This window comes from Salvelinus fontinalis, chromosome 4, assembly GCF_029448725.1.
Source record: "Salvelinus fontinalis isolate EN_2023a chromosome 4, ASM2944872v1, whole genome shotgun sequence".
NCBI lineage: Eukaryota > Metazoa > Chordata > Actinopteri > Salmoniformes > Salmonidae > Salvelinus > Salvelinus fontinalis.
This window is the reverse complement of record NC_074668.1, coordinates 50,807,502-50,834,819: the sequence shown is the minus strand read 5'-3', so window position 1 is coordinate 50,834,819 and position 27,318 is coordinate 50,807,502. Positions and strand designations below refer to the sequence as shown.

The 27,318-nt window shown below is 42.2% G+C and overlaps 1 protein-coding gene across 10 annotated transcripts in view; it reads left to right on the top strand.

Annotated features, from left to right (window-relative positions):
• LOC129853957 (dematin-like) overlaps nucleotides 1-27,318 on the top strand; it is an 84,983-nt gene that overhangs the window by 32,167 nt on the left and 25,498 nt on the right. For 7 of the 10 annotated variants that reach the window (XM_055920503.1, XM_055920511.1, XM_055920506.1 and 4 more), the window contains 9 exons: nucleotides 12,158-12,206; nucleotides 14,283-14,363; nucleotides 14,710-14,865; nucleotides 15,523-15,567; nucleotides 24,443-24,587; nucleotides 24,727-24,771; nucleotides 24,926-25,075; nucleotides 26,198-26,337; nucleotides 26,474-26,579. In XM_055920503.1, the coding sequence (XP_055776478.1) occupies nucleotides 12,158-12,206; nucleotides 14,283-14,363; nucleotides 14,710-14,865; nucleotides 15,523-15,567; nucleotides 24,443-24,587; nucleotides 24,727-24,771; nucleotides 24,926-25,075; nucleotides 26,198-26,337; nucleotides 26,474-26,579 (917 nt within the window). The remainder of the gene's footprint in view (nucleotides 1-12,157; nucleotides 12,207-14,282; nucleotides 14,364-14,709; nucleotides 14,866-15,522; nucleotides 15,568-24,442; nucleotides 24,588-24,726; nucleotides 24,772-24,925; nucleotides 25,076-26,197; nucleotides 26,338-26,473; nucleotides 26,580-27,318) is intronic. The other 3 variants (XM_055920513.1, XM_055920505.1, XM_055920504.1) reach the window with 3 other exon arrangements.

Below are 27,318 nucleotides of genomic sequence, written 5' to 3'. Positions count from 1 at the left end.
TTGGTAAAGGAGAAATGCTCACTAACAGGGATGTAAACAAATTTGTGCTCAAAACTTGAGTGAAATAATATTTTTGTGCGTATGGAACATTTCCGGGATCTTTTATTTTTTTTCAGCTCATGTAAGATGGGACCAACACTTTTGCATGTTGTGTTTTTATATTTTTTGTATCACAATTCCAGTGGGTCAAAAGTTTACATACACTAAGTTGACTGTGCCGTTAAACAGCTTGGAAAATTCCAGAAAATGGCTTTAGAAGCTTCTGATAGGCTAATTGACATCATTTGAGTCAATTGGAGGTGTACCTGTGGATGTATTTCAAGGCATACCTTCAAACTCAGTGCCTCTTTGACATCATGAGGAAAATCAAAATAAATCAGCCAAGACCTCCAAGTCTGGTTAGACCTCCAAGTCTGGCTCATCCTTGGGAGACATTTCCAAACGCCTGAAGTTACCACGTTCATCTGTACAAACAATAGTATGCAAGTATAAACACCATGGGACCACGCAGCCGTCAATCCGCTCAGGAAGGAGACGTGTTCTGTCTCCTAGAGATGAACGTACTTTGGTGCGAAAAGTGCAAATCAATCCCAGAACAACAGCAAAGGACCTTGTGAAGATGCTGGAGAAAACAGGTACAAAAGTATCTATATCCACAGTAAAATGAGTCCTATATCGACATAACCTGAAAGGCCGCTCAGCAAGGAAGAAGTCACTGCTCCAAAACCGCCATAAAAAAGCCAGACTACGGTTTGCAACTGCACATGGGGACAAAGATCGTACTTTTTGGAGAAATGTCCTCTGGTCTGATGAAACAAAAATAGAACTGTTTGGCCATAATGACCATCGTTATGTTTGGAGGGAAAAGGGGGAGGCTTGCAAGCCAAAGAACACCATCCCAACCATGAAGCACGGGGGTGGCAGAATCATGTTGTGGGGGTGCTTTGCTGCTGGAGGGACTGGTGCACTTCACAAAATAGATGGCATCATGAGGCAGGAAAATTATGTGGATATATTGAAGCAACATCTCAAGACATCAGTCAGGAAGATAAAGCTTGGTCGCAAATGGGTCTTCCAAATGGACAATGACCCCAAGCATACTTCCAAAGTTGTGGCAAAATGGCTTAAGGACAACAAAGTCAAGGTATTGGAGTGGGCATCAGAAAGCCCTGACCTCAACCCTATAGAACATTTGTGGGCAGAACTGAAAAAGCGTGTGCGAGCAAGGAGGCCTACAAACCGGACTCAGTTACACCAGCTCTGTCAGGAGGATTGGGCCACATTTCACCCAACCTATTGTGGGAAGCTTGTGAAAGGCTACTCAAAACGTTTGACCCAAGTTAAATAATTTGAAGGCAATGCTACCAAATACTAATTGAGTGTATGTAAACTTCTGACCCACTGGGAATGTGATGAAATAAACAAAAGCTGAAATAAATCATTCTCGCTACTATTATTCTGACATTTCACATTCTTAAAATAAAGTGGTGATCCTAACTGACCTAAAACAGGGAATTTTTACTCTGATTAAATGTCAGGATTTGTAAAAAAAAAAAACTGAATTTAAATGTATTTGGCTAAGGTGTATGTAAACTTCCGACTTCAACTGTATTTCTATGTTCAGTATATATTCTTATTCCATCCTTTATTTATATTTGTGTGTATTGGGTAGTTTTTGCGGAATTGTTAGATTACTTATTAGATGTTGCTGCACTGTCGGAACTAGAAGCACAAGCATTTTGCCATACTCACAATAACATCGGTCAAAACGTTCTAGGGAGGGGCTGTACAGTCATTGCTTTTGTTCAATCACAATGCAACTTGGGTTTTGAGTTACACAGCTAAGAGCTGAAAAAGGCAATGCTTGTGGAATGTACAGTGCATAGCAGAGGCTTGGGCTTCGTGCTGTTGCTTTCTTCTCCTGTTCGATGGTTTCTTTGGTGGGCAAGGGATTTTTCTCTTGTGTCTCGGTCTTCTTCAATTTGGTCTTGTCGAAGTTAGCGACTTTAGCGAGATCTGGCTTGTCACACATGTTTGCAGAGGATCTGAGTTGTACTGGCTACTGATGTGTCTCAATCCTGATTGCGCAGAGAACGAGTGAAAGATGTTCATACGTCTTGTTGACCCCAAGATGGCCTGCTATGCCACCATCGTGAGCCAACTCAGTATCTCTTGTCGAAGCGTAACTGAAACAACAATTTGAGATACACTGGGCCAATCTTCTTGCTGAGATGTGGCGCAATAATGCCATTTCCTCATTAGAACACCATCTCTGTCAAAGTAACCCTCACTGTCTTCATCAAACTTTTCCTCTGGAAGTATGTCTGTTTAGCAATCAGCTGCTTCCTTGACATTGAAGTGTGAACTGTAGGAACCCTCTCTTCCTTCAGCGGTCCTACAAAGTCATTCACCTTTGGGGTTTTTCAAAGGATAGGTCAACTAAGGAGGTTTACCGAAATCAGAATCACCCATAAATGTCTCAGACAAATCAACCATGGTGGGATCGCTGACATCCTCCTCAACTATAGACTTGCTCCTGGTGCCTTTCTTAGACATAGCACGTGTAACGCCACATGCTGGGAACACTCTAGGATACTTCTCTGATAACCCATCAGGTTGCTCTACTCTGGGTTCCTTACTAACAACAGGATTTGGCACGACCTTCCCTCCGGTCGAATCATTTTCTAAAATGAATGAGAACCCCTTCACCGGTAGGCTAGGCCTCACTCCAATGACAACGGATCCAGAAATAAGATCAGACTCGAGTTCCACATTATACAAAGGAACTTCTATGCAACCCATCGTCACGCCTTGTACTAGTCATACAAAAGCAAAACACCCACCAAAATGAAGGACTGGTCTGCCCCAGTGTCTTGCAGTATCTTCACCGGCTGCTTAACAGCATCGCCGCTCTGCAGAGATATGAACCTATCTGAAACAAAGGATTCATACACATCTGATCCAAAATCTTGTTTAGGAGATGCACCAGTGCCAACCAGAGACTTAATGGACTAGAGTGCTCCCAGAAGAATAAACTGCTTTTTCTCTCTCTCATTTTATATGTTTCAACTTAGGACACAAAGAGACTATGTGTATTTTCTCACAGCAGTAATGACAAACAGACGGATATGAAAAAACAGCTTGTAAGCCTGAAGGATAGCAGCTTTATCAGTGTCATTTCACTCCCTCCTCTCTACATTCTCCTCTTCTGTCTCTGCTGCTAAAGCCAATTTCTACCACTCTAAATTCCAAGCATCTGCCTCTAACCCTAGGAAGCTCTTTGCCACCTTCTCCTCCCTCCTGAATCCTCCTCCCCCTCCTCCCCCCTCCTCCCTCTCTGCTGATGACTTCGTCAACCATTTTGAAAAGAAGGTCGACGACATCCGATCCTCGTTTGCTAAGTCAAACGACACCGCTGGTTCTGCTCACACTGCCCTACCCTGTGCTTTGACCTCTTTCTCCCCTCTCTCTCCAGATGAAATCTCGCGTCTTGTGACGGCCGGCCGCCCAACAACCTGCCCGCTTGACCCTATCCCCTCCTCTCTTCTCCAGACCATTTCCGGAGACCTTCTCCCTTACCTCATCTCGCTCATCAACTCATCCTTGACCGCTGGCTACGTCCCTTCCGTCTTCAAGAGAGCGAGAGTTGCACCCCTTCTGAAAAAACCTACACTCGATCCCTCCGATGTCAACAACTACAGACCAGTATCCCTTCTTTCTTTTCTCTCCAAAACTCTTGAACGTGCCGTCCTTGGCCAGCTCTCCTGCTATCTCTCTCAGAATGACCTTCTTGATCCAAATCAGTCAGGTTTCAAGACTAGTCATTCAACTGAGACTGCTCTTCTCTGTGTCACGGAGGCGCTCCGCACTGCTAAAGCTAACTCTCTCTCCTCTGCTCTCATCCTTCTAGACCTATCGGCTGCCTTTGATACTGTGAACCATCAGATCCTCCTCTCCACCCTCTCCGAGCTGGGCATCTCCGGCGCGGCCCACGCTTGGATTGCGTCCTACCTGACAGGTCGCTCCTACCAGGTGGCGTGGCGAGAATCTGTCTCCGCACCACGTGCTCTCACCACTGGTGTCCCCCAGGGCTCTGTTCTAGGCCCTCTCCTATTTTCGCTATACACCAAGTCACTTGGCTCTGTCATATCCTCACATGGTCTCTCCTATCATTGCTATGCAGACGACACACAATTAATCTTCTCCTTTCCCCCCTCTGATAACCAGGTGGTGAATCGCATCTCTGCATGTCTGGCAGACATATCAGTGTGGATGACGGATCACCACCTCAAGCTGAACCTCGGCAAGACGGAGCTGCTCTTCCTCCCGGGGAAGGACTGCCCGTTCCATGATCTCGTCATCACGGTTGACAACTCCATTGTGTCCTCCTCCCAGAGTGCTAAGAACCTTGGCGTGATCCTGGACAACACCCTGTCGTTCTCAACTAACATCAAGGCGGTGACCCGTTTCTGTAGGTTCATGCTCTACAACATTCGCAGAGTACGACCCTGCCTCACGCAGGAAGCGGCGCAGGTCCTAATCCAGGCACTTGTCATCTCCCGTCTGGATTACTGCAACTCGCTGTTGGCTGGGCTCCCTGCCTGTGCCATTAAACCCCTACAACTCATCCAGAACGCCGCAGCCCGTCTGGTGTTCAACTTTCCCAAGTTCTCTCACGTCACCCCGCTCCTCCGCTCTCTCCACTGGCTTCCAGTTGAAGCTCGCATCCGCTACAAGACCATGGTGCTTGCCTACGGAGCTGTGAGGGGAACGGCACCTCCGTACCTTCAGGCTCTGATCAGGCCCTACACCCAAACAAGGGCACTGCGTTCATCCACCTCTGGCCTGCTCGCCTCCCTACCTCTGAGGAAGTACAGTTCCCGCTCAGCCCAGTCAAAACTGTTCGCTGCTCTGGCACCCCAATGGTGGAACAAACTCCCTCACGACGCCAGGTCAGCGGAGTCAATCACCGCCTTCCGGAGACACCTGAAACCCCACCTCTTTAAGGAATACCTAGGATAGGATAAAGTAATCCTTCTACCCCCCCCCCCTTAAAAGAGTTAGATGCACTATTGTAAAGTGGTTGTTCCACTGGATATCATAAGGTGAATGCACCAATTTGTAAGTCACTCTGGATAAGAGCGTCTGCTAAATGACTTAAATGTAAATGTAATGTAATGTCATAATCTGAACTCTTATCAAGAGATAAAGCAGCATACACTTTGAGCTTTTCCCACAAGAACACTTGGAGGAGCAGTAACCAAATACCTCGAGGCCATTTTAGGGATGTGGCAATCCGCTCGTTGAAATGCAGTACAAGCCGGCTGTTCTGACCAAGATCAAACTCTGTTGAGGGTGCAGGATGGCCTTACTGGATTTGGAGTGTTTCCAGATCTATCTCTCTTAGTCGAATGGCATGCTCACATTCCTGTTCTCATTGTCTGGCTGAACGCTCATCTTGTCTTCCCCTGTGCTCTCATTTCTGTTGCTCCAATCTCTCCTCACAATCTCTTTCCTTTTCCTTGTGCTCAAGCTCAAATTTCTGTGGTTCCCATTTTGCCTTTAGTTCCACCTCTCGCAGTTGCACGTCTATGGGGTGTACTCTACCACTCGTAGGAAACTTTTCATCATCCTCCATCTCTGGAACGATTTCCTCCTCCACCAAAGCAGTGTAGACTTATTTAATCAGCATGTGCAACTTTGATGTCAATGACGAGCAGATTCACCTTCGTACATTTATCTAGCATGTCCCATGTAGGGTTTTCCACAAACGCTTCCAACTTAAGTCCATGGTTTTTATTTGTATAAGCCTGTGTGTTTATGCAACTTTCCAAATGATTCCACCAATCTTATAACCCCTCAGGGTGGATGTCAGTGATAGAAACTACAGCAAGTGTCTTTCGACCACTCAAGTATCTGGGCACAATGGAGCTTCAGAGTAGGTGATTAGACTGACTATCATGGGAATCATGATCATGGTAAACAAGACCCCTTTTGTTACGTTTCCCAGCAAGAAAACCAAATAATGTTGCTGAAACAGAAGGGGGAACTAACAAAGAGTCACTTCCTCCTCCACTATTTTTGGACTTTTAAATTAAATATATATACCCATTGGTTTTTGAAGAGTGTAACTTATACCTCATGAGCTTAGTTCAATTGTCTAACCCCATCAAAACCCCAAATATATTTTTTTTTATGTCAATTTTTGTAAACACTGTAATTGTAAACAAACACTGTATATCCTGAAAGCATGGTTCAAACTATATTTTTTATCTCACGGATGGTCGGTCCTTGCTTCCAAAGCTATGTCTTCCAAAGCTATGCCTTCCAAAGCTATGCATTTGAGAGTGGTTACATTTCTCCAGCCCTATTCCTCAGCTATTTACAGTGGCGGGGTACCCACTTTAACTTATGACCTTAATAATTTGTTATCCCATATTGGAAATACAGGAAGTCACCTTCTGTTATGAAGCAGTGCAGGACAGAGTGATACAGTTATACAGGCCTGAAATGTGGGCAATGTTTTAATAGCAGACACAGCTCTTTAAGCCCTTTGTGTTTCAGTTCACCAGAACAGACAATGTAGAGGTGCTAGCGCTGTACTGTACCCTCTCTGATTCCCCCCTATTATCACATCCTGTCTTCACATACTGTTTGATTCCATATCTCAAAACGATCCACTCACAACTTTTCAGTCCACTAATGCATGGAAATGCGGAAGTTAGCATTTTCAAATTTCCCTGATGTGTGTTATTGTGAAATATGGGTAGAATAATCAGAATTATGATGGTTTGTATCGAGAAGATTCCAGACAACAGTTGAATGTGTCCAGTGTGTTAAAAAGTTGCTATCTAGAACCTAAAAGGGTTCTTCGGCTGTCCCCATAAAAAACACACTTCAAGAAACCTCTTTGGTTCCAGGTAGAACCCTTTTGGTCCCCTTTCCACAGAGGGTTCTAAATGGAACCCAAAAGGATTCTACCTGGAAGCAAAAAGAGTCATCCTATGGGGACAGCCGAAGTCTGGCCTACTCCCCTTTGACACAATCTCTCTCTATCTTCCCCACTGTCCTTCTCTCATTACCTGTTCAATAAAATATGAAAATCCATTAATATATACACAGCTGAAGTCGGAAGTTTACGTACACCTTAGCCAAATATATTTAAACTCAGTTGTTCACAATTCCTGATATTTAATCAGAGTAAAAATTCCCTGTCTTAGGTCAGTTAGGATCACCACTTTATTTTAAGAATGTGAAATGTTAGAATAATAGTAGAAAGAATTATTTATTTCAGCTTTTATTTATTTCATCACATTCCCAGTGGGTCAGAAGTTTACATACACTCAATTAGTATTTGGTAGCATTACCTTTAAATTGTTTAACTTGGGTCAAACTTTTCGGGTAGCCTTCCACAAGCTTTCCACAATAAGTTGGGTTACTTTTGGCCCATTCCTCCTGACAGAACTGGTGTAACTGAGTCAGGTTTGTAGGTCTCCTTGTCGCACACGCTTTTTCAGTTCTGCCCACAAATGTTCTATAGGATTGAGGTCAGGGCTTTGTGATGGCCACTCCAATACCTTGACTTTGTTGTCCTTAAGCCATTTTGCCACAACTTTGGAAGTATGCTTGGGGTCATTGTCCATTTGGAAGACCCATTTGCGACCAAGCTTTAACTTCCTGACTGATATCTTGAGATGTTGCTTCAATATATCCACATAATTTTCCTGCCTCATAATACCATCTATTTTGTGAAGTGCACCAGTCCCTCCTGCAGCAAAGCACACTCATAACATTATGCTGCCACCCCCATGCTCCATGGTTGGGAATATGTTTTTTGGCTTGCAAGCCTCCCCCTTTTTCCTCCAAACATAACTATGGTCATTATGGCCAAACAGTTCTATTTTTGTTTCATCAGACCAGAGGACATTTCTCCAAAAAGTACGATCTTTGTCCCCATGTGCAGTTGCAAAGGCTTTTTATGGCGGTTTTGGAGCAGTGGCTTCTTCCTTGCTGAGAGGCCTTTCAGGTTATGTCGATATAGGCCTCGTTTTACTGTGGATATGTGGATATAGGTACTTTTGTACCTGTTTCCTTCAGAATCTTCACAAGGTCCTTTGCTGTTGTTCTGGGATTGATTTGCACTTTTTCACACCAAAGTACATTCATCTCTAGGAGATAGAATGCGTTTTCTACCTGAGCGGAATGACGGCTGCATGGTCCCATGGTGTTTATACTTGTTTGTACAGATGAACGTGGTATTTTCAGGCGTTTGGAAATTGCTCCCAAGGATAAACCAGACTTATAGGTCTACAAGTTTTTTATGAGGTCTTGGCTGATTTCTTTTGATTTTCCCATGATGTCAAGCAAAGAGGCAGTGAGTTTGAAGGTAGGCCTTGAAATACATCCACAGTTACACCTCCAATTGACTCAAATGATGTCAATTAGCCTATCAGAAGCTTCTAAAGCCATGACGTAATTTTCTGGAATTTTCCAAGCTGTTTAAAGGCACAGTCAACTTAGTGTATGTAAACTTCTGACCCACTGCAATTGTGATACAGTGAATTATAAGTAAAATAATCGGTTTGTAAACAATTGTTGGAAAAAGTACTTGTGTCATGCACAAAGTAGATGTTCTAACCGACTTGCCAAAACTATAGTTTGTTAACTTCTCTGGGATAGTTGGGACGCTAGCACCCCCAACCCCCCCCTCACTGATTAGCATCGCGTCACAATGAAAAGGAAAATCTAAATATCATAAAATCACAAGTCCAAGACACCAAATGAAAGATACAGATCTTGTGAATAAAGCCACCATTTCAGATTTTTAAAATGTTTTACAGGGAAGACAAAATATGTAAATCTATTAGCTAACCACGTTAGCAAAAGACACCATTTTTCTTTGTCCACCATTTTTTCTCTCCACCTGTAGCTATCACCAATTCGGCCAAATAAAGATATTGATAGCCACTAACCAAGAAAAAACCTCATCAGATGACAGTCTGATAACATATTTATTGTATAGGATAGGTTTTGTTAGAAAAATGTGCATATTTCAGGTATAAATCATAGTTTACAATTGCACCCACCATCACAACTCGACTAGAATAAATACAGAGAGTACCGTGTATTACCTAATTACTAATCATAAAACATTTCTTAAAAATAAACAGCTCACAGCAATGGAAAGACACAGATCTTGTGAATTCAGACAATATTTCAGATGTTCTAAGTGTTTTACAGCGAAAACACAATAAATCGTTATATTAGCATACTACATGTGCAAACGTTACCCGAGCATTGATTCAAGCCAAAGAGAGCGATAACGTAATCATCGCCAAAATATATTAATTTTTTTCACTAACCTTCTCAGAATTCTTCCGATGACACTCCTGTAACATCATATTACAACATACATATAGAGTTTGTTCGAAAATGTGCATATTTAGCCACAAAAAAACGTGGTTAGACAATGAGAAAAGTAACCCAGCTGGTCAGAAAATGTTGTGCGCCATATTAGACAGTGATCTAGTCTTATACATAAATACTCATAAACTTGACTAAAAAATACAGGGTGGACAGCGATTGATAGACAATTTAATTCTTAATACAATCGCTGAATTACATTTTTTAAATTATCTTTACTTTTCAATACAGGTTGCGCCAAGCGAAGCTATACCAAACAAAATGGTGGCATAAGCGTTTAACATTTTTCGACAGAAACACGATTTATCATCATAAATTGTTCTTACTATGAGCTGTTTTTCCATCAGAATCTTGGGCAATGAATCCTTTCTTGGGTCTAATCGTCTTTTGGTCGAAAGCTGTCCTCTTGCCATGTGGAAATGCCCACTAACGTTCGGCATGAACCGGAAACGTGCCCCGCGGTTCAAAGTGTCTCAGAAAGAAATGCCTCAAAATCGCACTAAACGGATATAAATTGCTTTAAAACGGTTTAAATTAACTACCTTATGATGTTTTTAACACCTATAACGAGTAAAAACATGACCGGAGAAATATTACTGGCTAAACAACAGGTTGGAAGGAGGCGAGTCCGACGTCCTTCGTGCGTCAGGCGCAGGCAGCAAAAGGAAGCTACTTCCGGTATTTGCTGTTTTATACAGGCCCTGATTGCGCAATCGACTACATTCAAAGCATCACCACGTACTGACGTAAGCAGTGTCTGTTTCTCCATAGCATTTACAGGGACCTTTAAACCGACCCCAGATCAGGGGCCAAGATGTCTGGAATCTGACTCCCTGTCATGAAAAGTGCTGTAGAAGGAGTTCTGTTTCACTCAGAGACAAAATTCCAACGGCTATAGAAACTAGAGAGTGTTTTCTATCCAATAATAACAATAATATGCATATTGTACGAGCAATAATTGAGTACTAGGCAGTTTAATTTGGAGACCAATTTTCCCTAAGTCGAAACAGCACCCCCTATATCCCAGAGAGGTTAACAAGAAATTTGTGAAGTGGTTGAAAAACGAGTTTTAATGACTCCAACCGAAGTGTATGTAAACTTCCGACTTCAACCGTATATATACACACACTGAGTATACAAATCTGCTCTTTTCATGACAGAGTGACCAGGTGAATCCAAGTGAGATGAGGAGACAGCTAAAATAATGATTTTAAGCCTTGAGACAATTGAAACATGGATTGTGTATGTGTGTCATTCAGAGGGTGAATGGGCAAGACAAAAAATGTAAGTGCCTTTGAACAGGGTATTGAGTGTGTCAAGAACTCCAATGCTGCTGGGTTTTTCACGCTCAACAGTTTCCTGTGTGTATCAGGGATGATCAACTTATCACAACTGTCGGAAGCATTGGAGTCAACATGGGCCAGCATCCCTGTGGAACGCTTTCGCCACCTTGTAGAGTCCATGTCCCGATGAATTGATGCTGTTCTGAGGGCAAAAGGGGGTGCAACTCAATATTAGGAAGGTTCTTAAATTTCTGTGCTCTCAGTATATATATATATATATATATATATATATATATATATATATATATATATATATATATATATATATATATATATATATATATATATATATATATATATATACGGTACCAGTCAAAAGTCTGGACACACCTGCTCATTCCGGGGTTTTTCTTTATTTTTATTTATTTTCTACGTTGTAGAATAATAGTGAAGACATCAAGACTATTAAATAACACACATGGAATCATGTAGTATCCAAAGTGTAAAAGGCCAGTATCCCAGAGTCGCCTCTTCACTGTTGACGTTGAGACGTGTTTTGCAGGTACTATTAAATGAAGCTGCCAGTTGAGGACTTGTGAGGCGTCTGTTCCTCAAACTAGACACTCTAATATACTTGTCCTCTTGCTCAGTTGTGCACCGGGGCCTCACACTCCTTTTTATATTCTGGTTAGAGCCAGTTTGTGCTGTTCTGTGAAGGAGTAGTACACAGCATTGTACGAGATCTTCAGTTTCTTTGCAATTTCTGCTTATGCTCCAGATTCTCAATTAGTCTAAAGAAGGCCAGTTTTATTGCTTCTTTAATCAGCACAACAGTTTTCAGCTGTGCTAAGATAATTGCAAAAGGGTTTTCTAATGATCAATTAGCCTTTTTAATAAACTCGGATTAGCTAACACAACGTGCCATTGGAACACAGGAGTGATGGTTGCTGATAATGGGCCTCTGTATGCCTATGTAGATATTCCATAAAAAATCTACCGTTTCCAGCTACAATAGTCATTTACAACGTTAACCATGTCTAAACTGTATATATGATGAATGTGATGTTATTTTAATGTACAAAAAATTTGCTTTTCTTTCAAAAACCAAAACTTTTCTAAGTGACCAGAAACTTTTGAACGGTAGTATATATAGACACATTATACAGCAATGTGATGGGCACTGCACTGTGCAATTTGTGACTAATAAAGAACTACTACTGGTACTATTAGCAACCAATGATCTCACTGAATGCCTTGTTCAATGTCCAATGGCACTTCACTCTAACACATTTCAAGGATGATTTGCTCGGTACTCATTTGAGTGACACTTTTGTGAATTGATGTTTCAATTGTCTTTGCCACTGAGTGGGCATTATTGAATTGCAACTTTTATGTACCTCTATTTTATGATCATCTCTCTCATTGTTTAACACGGACTCTCTTTCTTTCAGTGAAGCCTCAAGAGAATTTTTTTTGTCATCCTATAAAATGATGCCAAAGGTATGTTTTTTTTTGATCATGGTTGGTATTAGAGCGTTGCCTGATGACTTATACAGAATTGAATTATGCTTCTCTATATATCGCTACATACATTCATCGTGGAGAAGAAATGTTAGTGGATGTGGCACTTTGCCCTAGTAATATAGATGGGTAGCAAGGCAAATTAGAGTGCACATACACGTTTTAGAGGTAGTTAAATTTCCCAACTAGTAAAGTTTTCTCCGACCTTATCTATCTGGAAACAGTATAAGTTAAGTGTGTTCATCTATGTTACACAGAATCCTACAGATGCAGAACCATATATGTAAAAAATAAAAAATAAAAAAAATGGACAAACGTCACGTCATTATATATATTTTTTATATGAAGTAATACAGTATGGTGCAATACCAGTCAAAAATTTGAACACACCTACTCATTCAAGGGTTTTTCTTTATTTTTACTATTTTCTACATTGTAGAATAATAGTGAAGACATCAAAACTATGAAATAAATAAATCAAAATATATTTGAGATTCTTTAAAGTAGCTACCCTTTGCCTTGATGAAAGCTTTGCACTCTTGGCGTTCTCTGAACCAGCTTCACTTGGAATGCTTTTCAAACAGTCTTGAAGGAGTTCCCACATATGCTGAGTACTTGTTGGCTGCTTTTCCTTCACTCTGCGGTCCAACTCATCCCAAGCCATCTCAATTGGGTTGAGGTTGGGTGATTGTGCAGACCAGGTCATCTGATGCAGCACTCCATCACTCTCCTTGGTCAAATAGCACTTACACAGTGTGTTGGGTCATTGTCCTGTTGAAAAACAAATTATAGTCCCACTAAGCGCAAACCAGATGGGATGGCATATCGCTGCAGAATACTGTGGTAGCCATGCTGGTTAAGTGTGCCTTGAATTCTAAATAAATCACTGACAGTATCACCAGCAAAGCACCCCCACACCAGCACACCTCTTCCTACGTGCTTCATGGTGGGAACCACACTCGAAGATCATCTGTTCACCTGCTCTGCGTCTCACAAAGACACGGCGGTTGGAACCAAGAATCTCAAATTTGGACTCATCAGACCAAAGGACAGATTTCCACTGGTCTAATGTCCATTGCACGTGTTTCTTGGCCCAAGCAAGTGTCTTTTTATTATTGGTGTCCTTTAGTAGTGTTTTTTTTCAGTAGCAATTTGACCATGAAGGCCTGATTCACGCAGTCTCCTCTGAACAGGTGATGTTGAGATGTGCTCGTTACTTGAACTCTGAAGCGTTTATTTGGGCTGAAATTTCTGAGGCTGGTAACTCTAATGAACTTATCCTCTGCAGCAGAGGTATCTCTGGGTCTTCCTTTACTGTGTCGGTCCTCATGAGAGCCAGTTTCAACAAAGCGCTTGACGGTTTTTGCAACTACCCTTGAAGAAACTGTCAACGTTTTTGAAATTTGACGGATTGACTGACCTTCATGCCTTAAAGTAATGATGGAAGGTCGTTTCTCTTAGCTTATTTGAGCTCTTCTTGCCCTAATATGGACTTGGTCTTTTACCAGATAGCCCTATCTTCTGTATACCACCCCTATCTTGTCACAACCCAACTGATTGGCTCAAACGCATTAAGACATTCCACAAATGTACTTTTAACAAGGCACACCTGTTAATTGAAATGCATGCCAGTTGACTACCTCATGAAGCTGGTTGAGAGAATTCCAAGAGTGTGCAAAGCTGTCATCAAAGCAAAGGGTTGTCACTGTGAAGCATCTCAAATCTAAAATATGTTTTGATTTGTTAAAAAAAATGTTGGTTACTACATGATTCCATATGTGTTATTTCATAGTTTTGATGTCTTCCCTATTATTCGACAATGTAGAAAATAGTAAAAAATTAAGATACACCCTGAAATGAGTAGGTGTGTCCAATCTTTTGACTGGTACTGTATATGCCATGTAGCAGACACTTGTATCCAGAGTGACTTACACAAGTGAGTGCATATGACCCGGAAGTTGCTAGTGCCATGCTCTACTAACTGAGCCACAATCTCAATGTTGTTGCTGTGTGTCTGACCCTGTGACCTTTGACCCTTTGTGTGTTTGGGAGCAGCAGCTGACCCGCACCTCACCTGGGAGTGTGTGTTCCCTCCGTGGTATCAGCATCCCAGGATCCCTAGCCGTGGCCATCACAGTGAGTCTGCACCATAAGGCAGCCACTCCTCCACACACATCCTCGTGGGGACCTAAAATGTATTTCCATTCAGAATCCTATTTTCCTTTACCCCTAACCATAAACCTAACCCTTACCCTAACCCTAATTCTAACAATAATTTGAACCCTTAACCTAACCCCTAAGCTTAAAATAGCCTTTGTCCTCGTGGGGAGAATTTTCCTTGTTTTACTATCCTGGTGGGGACTTTTGGGGATTTCAGATCCCCACAAGGATAGAAGAACAAGACCACACACACACACACACACCTCACATGACAATGCAATCCCATGTCATGTTCTCCCTCTTCTTATATTCCTCTTTCCAGGCCAAAATGGACAATCAGGTCATTGGCTATAAGGACTTGGCAGCCATCCCCAAAGACAAGGCGATACTGGACATCGAGAGGCCAGACTTAATGATCTACGAACCCCATTTCAATTACACGCCTCTGGAACTATCGGAGGTGCCCCGAAGCAGAGAGGTCATAGGGCATACACACCACCCTCCATCATATTACAGCGCTAAGGGTTTCCTCTCAATCCTAATGGTTTACCATTAAGGTTTAAGGCGCGGATATCCTTCTCTTGTTTGGAATGGCCCTATTGTATTCAGGATGTATTTATATGATTAACAGTTAAGGATCATATGAGTTTGTGTCTGTCCTACTACGACACAAGTGGTGTTCTATCAAGACAAACATAATATAATTGTCATTGATTACACTTTTTTAGCTAACCTGTTTGACTAGTTAAGTGATTCTAAGGTACATTTAGCCTGTTTTTGCCTGCGTGTAGTGTTCTCTCTCATGCAAACACTTGCAAGCTAAGCCTCAATTGGCACCTTATTATATAGTGCACTACTTTTGAACAGAGCCCTATACTATTTAGGGAAAAGGGTGCTATGTGGGAAGCAGACTTATTACAGAGATCAGTGGAACTCAATAAGGGCTTTCTAGAAGTTGTGATGTGATCAGATTTTGTAATTTCTCTTTGTCTGGCAAAACCTACTCTACCCGATTAGCCCTGTAACACTGTCTGTCAAACAATGTCTATGTCTCACTAAGCCCACAAAGGAGAATGCAGCCTAGGGAGAAAATACAACTGATCAAACAGCCCTCTGTTTCTTTTCTCTCCTTCAGAGGTCCATGTCTCCGTGTTCATTCTCCCACCCGGCTTCTCCTGAGGTAAGATGGATGGATGGGGTCTGTGCTCTTGGATGAAGAATCATTTGAGCTGTTAATTGTCAGTCCACTGCCCAGTACCCCATAAAGAGCTCTATCTCCTCTCCTATCTCCTTCTCATACGGTCACACACACCTACTGTTTGTAATTATGGAATCGTTATTGAAAGGTTTTGTGCTCCACTGGAATGGTTAAAAAAAAACACACACACACACACACACACACACACACACACACAAGTGATAATGCCCTCAAAGCAGGTATTTGGAGGATATATTCGCACATGCCTTGGGCTGGCAAACCATGCCAATTTATCCTCCAAACACCGGCTTCGAAGACATTGCTTTTATACAACGTGTTACCAACATATTCCAATAATGATTGACATATTTTCATTAAATACGTTATTTTAATTAATTTATTCATACTATTTCATTCTTCCACAAGATATAGTCCCAACACAAATCTAGGGTTGCTACCCAAGCTGGCTTGTCGTTCGTTCTATCAGTTCGGTCGCCAGAGACGCGACCCAGTCGTTAAGTCTTTGTGTTCTAAGTATTTCATTCTAAATGTTCCTTTGCCATGATGACTGGCAAAGTTCTTACCCCTTGCTTGCTAGCTAGCCAACTTTGGCCAACTTTGGCATTTTGTGTTTTTCTATAGATTTTTTTTTAATACTGTATATCCATAAAAATTATGCCGATTCATGTTTTCGACTGACTGAGAAAAGCTTCCAGCCTGTCTGTCTATAAGGACACAAGGCGAGATCCAAATGCAGACACAGGAAGCAGATGGATGAGCTCCGATATTTATTAATCCAAAGGGTAGGCACAAAAGGAAGGTCGGGAACAGGCGACAGTTCAGAGTCCAAAACAGTACCAGACGAAGGGGAGTCTCGAGGTCAGGCCAGGCAGGGGTTCAGTAACCAGATCAGAGTCCAAACAGTACAAGGGGATAGGCAGGCTTAAAGACAGAACAGGCAGAGTGGTCAGGCAGGCGGGTTCGGAGTCAGGACAGACAAGGGTCAAAACCAGGAGGACTAGAACCAAAAGAGACTGGGGGGGAAAAATAGGAGCAAGGAAAACCGCTGTTTGACTTGGCAAACAAGACAAACTGGCACAGAGAGACAGGAAACACAGGGATATATACACCGGGGATAATAAGCGACACCTGGAGGGGGTGGAGACGATCACAAGGACAGGTGAAACAGATCAGGGTGTGACACTGTCTGTCTCGTTCCCACATGTTCATTACCATAGGACAGCTGGAGATCGAATTTCAATATTGAAACATTGTTGCAAATGGCAGAGACAGACAGCAAGGTTATTACAAATCTCCACTGTTGAAAACCAAATGCCATTCTAAAATAAATTGGAAATAATGTCTATGTTTTTATGGTGTAGATCTAGTATATAAATTGCATGGCTGAGCTGATGAGACAGTGGATTGTGCAATAAGATAGTTTATAGTAAAAAAAATATATATATATTTTTTTCACCTTTATTTAACCAGGTAGGCCAGTTGAGAACAAGTTCTCATTTACAACTGCAACCTGGCCAAGATAAAGCATAGCAGTGCGGCAAAAACAACAACACAGAGTTACACATAAACAAACGTACAGTCAATAACACAAAAGAAAAATAGAATTAATATATGTACAGTGTGTGCAAATGTAGAAGAGTAGGGAGGTAGGCAATAAATAGGCCATAGAGGCGAACATAATTACAATTTAGCATTAATACTGGAGTGATATTTGTGCAGATGATGTTGTGCAAGTAGAGATACTGGGGTGTAAAAGAGCAAGAGGGTAAGTAATAATATGGGGATGAGGTTGTGCTATTTGGCTATTTGGCTATGTACAGGTACAGTGATGGTTAAGCAGCTCTGACAGGTTATGCTTAGTTAAAGAGGGAGATAAAAGACTCCAGCTTCAGAAATGTTTGCAATTCGTTCCAGTCATTGGCAGCAGAGAACTGGAAGGAAAAGCAGACAAAGTAAGTGTTGGCTTTGGGGATGACCAGTGCAATATACCTGCTGGAGCGCGTGCTACAGGTGGGTGTTTGTTATGGTGACCAGTGAGCTGAGATAAGGCGGGGCTTTACCTAGCAAAGACTTATAGATGACCTGGAGCCAGTGGGTTTGGCGACGGATATGTAGTGAGGGCCAGCCAACGAGAGCATACAGGTCGCAGTGGTGGGTAGTATATGGGGCTTTGGTGACAAAACGGATGGCACTGTGATAGACGACATCCAGTTTTCTGAGTAGAGTGTTGTGGGCAATTTTGTAAATGACATCGTCAAAGTCAAGGATTGGTAGGATAGTCAGTTTTACGAGGGTTTGTTTGGCGGCATGAGTGAAGGAGGCTTTGTTGCGAAATAGGAAGCCGATTCTAGATTTAATTTTGGATTGGAGATGCCTAATGTGAGTCTGAAAGGAGAGTTTACAGTCTGACCAGACACCTAGGTATTTGTAGTTGTCCACATATTCTGGGTCAGAACCATCCAGAGTAGTGATGCTAGTCGGGCAGGATGGTGCGAGCAGCAATCGGTTTAAGAGCATGCACTTAGTTTTACTAGCATTTAAAAGCAGTTGGAGGCCACGGAAGGAGTGTTGTATGGCGTTGAAGCTTGTTTGGAGGTTTGTTAGAAGAGTGTCCAAAGAAGGACCAGATAAATACAGAATGGTGTCGTCTGCGTTAGAGGTGGATCAGAGAATCACCAGCAGCAAGAGCGACATCATTGATGTATTCATAGAAAAGAGTCGGCCCGAGAGTTGAGGCCTGTGGCACCCCCATAGAGACTGCCAGAAGTCCGGAGAACAGGCCCTCCTATTTGAAACACTGAACTCTGTCTGAGAAGTAGTTGGTGAACCAGGCGAGGCAGTAATTTGAGAAGCCAAGGCTATGGAGTCTGCCGATAAGAATGTGGTGATTGACAGAGTCGAAAGCCTTGGCCAAGTCGATGAAGATGGCTGCACAGTACTGTCTTTTATCGATGGCGGTTATGATATCGTTTAGGACCTGGAACGTGGCTGAGGTGCACCCAAGACCAGCTCGGAAACCAGATTGCATAGTGGAGAAGGTACGGTGGGATTCGAAATGGTCGGTGATCTGTTTATTAACTTGGCTTTCGAAGATTTTAGAAAGGCAGGGCAGGATGGATATAGGTCTATAACAGTTTGGGTCTAAGATGTCTCCCCCTTTTGAAGAGGGGGATGACTGCGGCAGCTTTCCAATCTTTGGGGATCTCAGACGATACAAAAGAGAGGTGGAATAGGCTAGTAATAGGGGTTGCAGGAAGAAAGGCAGGAAGAAAGGCTCCAGATTGTCTAGCCCAGCTGATTTGTAGGGATCCAGATTTTACAACTCTTTCAGAACATCAGATGTTTGGATTTGGGTGAAGGAGAAGCAGGGGGAGGGGGGGGGGGGGGCGGTTTGGGCAAGTTGCTGCAGGGGGTGCTGAGGTGTTGGCCGGGGTAGGGGCAGCCAGGTGGAAAGCCATGGCCAGCTGGGGAAAAATGGTTATTGAAATTATTGATTATCGTAGATTTATCGCTGGTGTCGTGTCTTTGGCATCATTAAACTGAAGACTTATTTTTATCAAATAAATTCTCTGTAATTAATATTACGTGATTAAACTAACTTAATCATGTAACTGTGATTAACTAGGAAGTCGGGGAATATTCAGATTACAAAGTTATAATTTTCCTAATATAACTTTCAGATATTTTAATATCTGATCAATTAGTCTTCTAATTAATGAATTATTCTTTACCTCACCTTAGTCTCATTCCAAACGTCGTAAATTGTTGGTTATCTGCACAAACCCAGTCTTCACTATGAATCATCCATTTACTAACTAAATAATCACATAAATGCATAAACAAGCAAACAATAGATATAGTTACAAGGAAATGGGGAAATGTGCCCTAGTGGGCTAAACCGGCATGGCGGCTTGTTAGACAAAGATACTGAGGAGGGCGCGAAAGATAAGACACTACAAAGTTGATAATTATAACAATTGAAATGCTAATTCTTTACACATGAACGCTCACTCATTCGGGAATAATTGCAATCAATATATATATTTACGCTTAGTGTGTCATCGTGATCTCGGTTTGTCCGCCCTCTCTCTCTCTGCCGTGGTTAGAATGGATAGTTCAGAATAACATTCAGCAATAGTTGTTATAGGATAGATGTTTCGGCGGTTGTCGGCCTTCACGGGTACATAATTCCGAGCTGCAAACTAGTAATTAGTATCAAAGATTTCTTCTTATTCTGTCGATATCGATAGTCTCAAAATTGAACCTGTCTAGGACTGGGAACTCCGTTCCGCTAGCGGTACCCCTCGCCCAACAGCCAATGAAATTGCAGGGCACCAAATTCAATCAACAGAAATCTCATAATTCAATTTTCTCAAACATACAAGTATTAGACACCACTTTAACGATAAAATTCTCCTTAATCCAACCACAGTGTCCGATTTCAATAAAGCTTTTCGGCGAAAGCAGAACATATCATTATGTTATCATTATGTTAGGTCAGCAACTAGTCACAGAAAGGATACAGCGATTTTTCAACCAAAGAGAGGAGTCACAAAAAGCAGAAATATTGATAAAATGAATCACTAGCCTTTGATATTCTTCATCAGATGACACTCCCGGGACAACACGTTACACAATACATGTATGTTTTGTTCGATCAAGTTCATATTTATATTCAAAAACCTCAGTTTACATTTGGCTTTGCCTCCAAAACATCCCGTGAATTTGCACAGAGCCACATCAAATCACAGAAATACTCAATATAAACATTGATAAAAGATACAAGTGTGATTCACAGATTTAAAGATATACTTCTCCTTAAATCAACCGCTGTGTCAAATTTCAAAAAATCTTGACGGAAAAAGCAAACCATGCAATAATCTGAGTACGGCGCTCAGAGACCAACACAACCCAAGAAGATATCCGCCATGTTGGAGTCAACATAAGTCAGAAATAGCATTATAAATATTCACTTACCTTTGATGATCTTCATCAGAATGCACTCCCAGGAATCCCAGTTCCACAATAAATGTTTGATTTGTTCCAGAAAATTCATAATTTATGTCCAAATACCTCCTTTTGTTAGCGCGTTTGGTAAACAAATCCAAACTCACGACGCGCGTGCAAGTCCAGCGGAAAGTACGGACGAAAAGTCCCCAAAATTATATTACAGGTCGTATAGAATCAATCTTTAGGATGTTTTTAACATAAATCTTCAATAATTTTCCAACCGGAGAATTCCTTTGTCTTCAGAAAAGCAAATGGAACAGAGCTCGCTCTCACGTGAACGAGCGTCACGAGCTCAAATCATTCTGCCAGACCTCTGTCTCATTCCCCTCTCATTCGGCCCCACTTAACAGTAGAAGCATCAGACAAGGTTCTAAAGACTGTTGACATCTAGTGGAAGCCTTAGGAAGTGCAACATGACCCATATCCCACTATCTTCAATAGGGAATGAGTTGAAAAACGACCAACCTCAGATTTCCCACTTCCTGGTTGGATTTTTTCTCAGGTTTTTGCCTGCCATATTCTGTTATACTCACAGACATCATTCAAACAGTTTTAGAAACTTCAGAGTGTTTTCTATCCAAATCTACTAATAATATGCATATATTAGCAACTGGGACTGAGTAGCAGGCCATTTACTCTGGGCACGCTTTTCATCCAAACGTGAAAATGCTGCCCCCTATCCATAATAAGTTCAACTCCAAAGAGAATTGGAGTTTCCTTTATTAAACAGTTTAAAATCACATGACATAATTTCACAAATAGTTTCATCTTTACTCATTCATTTTATACAACAATTAGCTGCAAACCTCATAACTGAGACTCTTTTATAAACAGGGTTATGGTAATGTGGCTGTATTGTCTCTCATGAGTTTCACGAAATTGTACAAAATGGACCAGTTTGTAGCTGGCTACTTCACCGACCGTTTATACATTCTCCAGAACATGAATATTGTTCAGTTCTCAAGTTCTGTGATGTGGAAGAAATTCCTTTGTTCTCCTGTGAAACCTTTTCTCTCTCTATACTGTCTGGCCATGAGGAAGTGTCTCCTCCAGGAATTTACGACCTGAGATAACAGCAGCCCGGGTGTAGGCGAGAGAGAGAGGTGGAATCACGCTATACCCAAAGAGGGCCACGTCATGACATTGGTGACAGTGTTTCCGCTCCTCAGTGCAGTGGGCAGCTGGGAGGAGGTGCTCTTATTCTCCATGTACTTTAGTGTCCCAAAACTTTTTGGAATTAATGCTACAGGAAGCAAATTTCTGTTTGAAAAAGCTAGTCTTAGCTTTCCTAACTAACTGTGTATATTGGTTCCTGACTTCCCTGAAGAGTTGCTATTCGATGCTAATGCAGAACGCCACAGGATGTTTTTGTGCTGTCAAGGGCAGTCAAGTCTTGGGTGAACCAAGGGCTATATCGGATCTTAGTTCAAATTTATTTGAATGGGGCATGCTTATTTAAGATGGACAGGAAAGCATTTTTGAAGAGCAACCAGGCATCCTCTACTAATGGGATGAGGTCAATATCCTTCCAGGATACCCGGGCCAGGTCGGTTAGAAAGGCCTACTCGCTGAAGTGTTTTAGGGAGCGTTTGACAGTGATGAGGGGGGGTCGTTTGACCGCGGACCCATTACGCACGCAGGCAGCACGCAGCCAATGGTGATCGCTGAGATCCTGGTTGAAGACAGCAGAGGTGTATTTAGAGGGCAAGTTGGTCAGGATGATATCTATGAGGGTACCCATGGTTACGTATTTTGGGTTGTACCTGGTAGGTTCCTTGATAATTTGTGTGAGATTGAGGACATCTAGTTTAGATTGTGGGACGGCCGGGGTGTTAAGCATGTCCCTGTTTGTCACCTAACAGTACGAACTCTGAAGATCGATGGGGAGCAATGAATTCACTTATGGTGTCCAGGGCACAGCTGGGGGCTGAAGGGGTCTATAACAAGCAGCAACGGTGAGAGACTTGTTTCTGGAAAGGTTCTTTTAAAAGAATAAGCTCGAATTGTTTGGGCACAGACCTGGATAGTATGACAGAACTCTGCAGGCTATATCTGCAGTAGATTTCAACTCCACCTCCTTTGACCTTTCTATCTTGTCGGAAAATGTTATAATTAGGGATGGAAATTTCAGGATTTTCGGTGACCTTCCTAAGCCAGGATTCAGACACGGCTAGGACATCCGGGTTGGCGGAGAGTGCTAAAGCAGTGAATAAAACAAACTTAGGGAGGAGGCTTCGGATGTTAACATGCATGAACCCAAGGCTTTTACGGTTACAGAAGTCAACAAATGAGAGCGCCTGGGGAATGGGAGTGATGCTGGGCCTGGGTTAACCTCTACATCACCAGAGGAACAGAGGAGGAGTAGGATAAGAGTATGGCTAAAGGCTAAAAGAACTGGTCGTCTAGTGAGTTCGGAACAGAGTAAAGGGGGCAGTTTTTTGGGCACGGAAGGATAGATTCAAGGCATAGTGTACAGACAAGGGTATGGTAGGATGTGAGTACAGTGGAGGTAAGCCTAGGCATTGAGTGACGATGAGAGAGGTTATGTCTCTTGAAGCACCATTTAAGCCAGGTGCGGTCACCGCATGTGTGGGGGGTGGAACAACAGGGCTAGCTAAGGCGTATTGAGCAGGGCTGGAGGCTCTACAGTGAAATAAGACAAAAATTACTAACCAGAGCAGCAATTGACAAGGCATATTGACTTTAGGGAGAGGCGTGTGTAGCCGAGACATCACAGGGTCCAGTGAGTAGCTAGGCGAGCTGGAGGCACGGAGATTCAGACAGATTCAGACAGCTAGCAGCAGGCTAGCAGATGGTCCTCAGGGGGACGTCGTAACGGGGGAGCCTGTTGAAACCCCCTCGGATAGTTACGTCGGCAGACCAGTCGTGATGGATCGGAGGGGCTCAGTGTCGGCAGCAATGGGTCCAGGCCAATTGGCAAAAGAGGTAATTGAAGCCCAGGAATTCTTGATAGATCTATTCGGCTAGCCGGGAGATGGGCCTAGATTCGAGGCTAGCTCCAGGCTAACTGGTGCTTGCTTTGGGACAGAGACGTTAGCCAAGAGTAGCCACTTGGATAGCAGCTAGCTAACTGCGATGATCCAGGGTAAAGGTTCAGAGCTTGCGGTTGGAATCCGGAGATATGGTGGAGAAAAGCAGTCCGATATGCTCTGGGTTGATATCGCGCTGTGCTAGCTGGCAGGAGTTGACCGGGCTTAAGTTGGCAGATGTCCCAGTTAACGGTGATGGCTAACTAGCAGTGGCTAACTGACTACTAGCTAGTAGCTGGCTAGCTTGAAGAGTGTTACGGTTCTAAAGTATAAAAAATAGCATATCCGTACCGCATTGGGTGAGGCGGGTTGCAGGAGAGTATGTTCAGTTCGTAGATGGAAATTTTTTATAAAAAATATATATGAAATATATACGAAGAAGGAAACGATATATACAAGGGACGGGACAAGACAATCAACACATCCCACTCCTACGCCATCATGGATTCAAATAGGTATTTCAACAGATTTTTTATTTGTGGAATAGACACTGACAGGAATGCAGTTTTAACCAATCAGCATCCAGGATTAGACCCATCCATTGTCTAAAAGCCCACGATTCCACACAAGCACGTTTGCAAAAAACAGTTACCATGGGAACGATGAGCATCTGTTACACTCTTATTGTGTGCTGTGACCTCACTGGCTTCTTCACTCAGGGATGAAATCTAATGTACACAGAACCCTCATTTTCATGCACTTTCCCAATGTGTGTTTAGGTTATGGTTTGAATATCAATTAGGATCCGGACAGTAATGTTAAACTCATGTCCCTAGACCATTCTATTCAAGGATACCAAGGAGTGGCTGGAGAGCAGGGAGTCACCTGGAGGGTCATCATCAGGTTCAAACCTCCAGCTCAAAACCAGCTCTGCATTAGACACCGCCACCAAGCTCCCCACACAGCACTTTCACAGGCCAGGTATTGTAATCCATCAGCACACGTATCCTCTTCTCTCCTATCTTCTCTTCTCTTCTCTGCTCCCTTCTCTTCTCTTCTCTGGCCTGCTTTGCTTTCATCTGGGACTGATGTCCATTTTGATTTGATCTTTTCATTGCAGATAATGGAATGAATATATACAAGAAGCCACCAATTTACAAACAAGGTATTTCATGCAACTTAATTGATGTGTGTGTGTGTAATTTACTGTAATTTACTGTATACTGGCATAATATTTGACATTAAAAGGTAACATTGGATGTTTTTCTGTGCACATTTACTGTATATCTCCTTGTGTTTGTGTGTGTGTGTAACTCTAGATGTATTAGCATCCATCCCCCAGGGGAAACACATAGAGGATCTCATCATTGAGTCATCTAAATTCCCTGCCGCCCAGCCACCTGATCCCAACAAACCCTCCAAGATTGAGACAGATTACTGGCCCTGCCCCCCCTCCCTGGCTGCAGTTGGTATGTCTCACACTATTAATTACACAACTGTGAATAGTAATCAATAGGGTTGCAAAGCCACCGGTATTTTAACAAAGTAACTGTAATCTTCTGTCATTTTGCTAATTGACAGGTAATCTATGGTAATTTAGGTAATTTATACTTGAATAACTTTAAAAAAATGTATTCATATATAGTATACTTTTTTTGTATATCTGTGTCCATATTGTCCATGAGTTTCTAGTGGATAGACCATATGGTTCAAGAGAAAATAGCCTAATTAATGAAAAAAGCATCTAATCAATAATGGGTTGATTTTTTATTAACTCTGCAACTCTTTCATGTATTTACTTTTTTACAAATGCCACCAGTTTGGTGCCAAAACATTTACAACAAAACACATTGACATAGTAAAATAAAATTGTAAAAAATATATAAAAGACACTTTGTGTTGAAACCTTCATATTAAACACCAATCGTATTCACACAGTTGATCGTAAACACACAGTTGATGGTTTACATTTAGAATAATTTTTTACAGCTTTGTCATTCAGTTTTATATTTTTTAATTATTTTATTTTAAAATGTTATATACTTTACATGTGATAAGGCCAAAGATAATTACAGATGCCTGGGATAATCTCAAGTACCCAAAAAGGCCACTGTATGTCATCTTATAAAATTCCCCACATTTTGGTAGTTTACTGGTAAACTTTGAAAGTTTCCAGTAATATACCCTCCTTTCGCAACCCATGTAGTGAACGATCCCAGCCAGCAAGCACTTATAAAACATTGGTGGCTATGAGGCAGCACACCATTGTAGGTACAGTAAACTGGTAAACTGATATCGGACCAGTGTCGCTAGCCGTCATGGTGGCATGCCTCTAGTAACACAACAGCACACCGGCCATCCTTAACAGTTCCGACAGTTAATGCTGCTCTTAGCCTGAAGTGTCGGCTACCGCTGTAAAGCTGATGGCTAAAATTGGCAGTGGGCTGCTAACATTGCCGACGCCGGGCCGCTGATGAGCTACTAAGCTTCCAATGAGGAGGGATAGTGAGGGTTGGTAGTGGAGAGTGATAGAGTAATAGAGCTTAGTAGTACCAGGGTTTCCTCTAACACTTGCCTCCCCTCTACCACAGAGACTGAGTGCAGGAAGAAGGCTGAGTCCCGGAGGAGGGAGGAGGGAGAGAGGGATGAGGAGGACGATGAATATGACAATGGAGACCTGTCCGATGATATGTGGGGACTACGGGAACTGCAGAAGCAGGAGCTCAACAAAGTACGGAACAGGTTTTATTTCTAACAAATTCTCCCAAATTTGGCTATTGAACACACCTAATTGTTTTTTTTAAGTGTAACTCAATGATAGTGGTTGCTTTGAAAACCTTTTGACATTCTATATGTCTACCCTGCAGATTCAGTCGAACTTGGGAAAGATAATCTTGAAAGAGGAGCTGGATAAAGCTGTGCCCATCCGCAGGAAAACTCGCTCACTGCCTGACCGGACAGCAATGCACATGGGTAAGAGAGAGGCAGATTCACTTTGTGAGAGTATGTTTATCAACCTTTTATGTTCAAGAGACCAGGAAACTAAGGTCCTTCTTCCTTGAAGGACTATTTATATTAACAATTTAACTTGTTTGACAAAAAAGCAACATCCCAGGTAACCGGTGCTAATCCCCAGTGCAGGGGTTGACTAACACTGTGTTAGATTGTGACCTTGTGAGTGTGGTGGAAACGAGAAAGAAACACACAAAATCACACATATGCTCCATTTAAAATCCTTTGTAGAAATGGTAAAGATTCCACACTTCCTCCACCTACAACATTGGTTGTGTACCAAATGGCATCCTATTCCCTACATTGTGTACTACATTTGACCATGGGCCCTGGTCAAAAGTAGTGCACTATATGGGGAATAGTGTGGCATTTGGGATAAAAATCATCCACCCCCGACTTTGTCCTGCATCTTCTCTTCTCTGTGACAGCCTTTTATATTCTGTAAGAAAACATTGACATGCCAGACAGACGAGCCTGTAAAAGCATATCGCTCTCCTGCCTTCACAGCTAGTTTCTGACAATGTTCTAGGCACGTTAAATGAGAACTTTGCAAGAACAATGATGTGTCCAGTTTTCTGTGGATCAGGAGAGTATTCCATCAAAGGACAGCCAAACATACACATGTAGACATGTTCTCAGAACATAAGATATTCATGGTCTAGACACGTTTCATGGAAAGTTGGCAAAAACATTTGTGTCC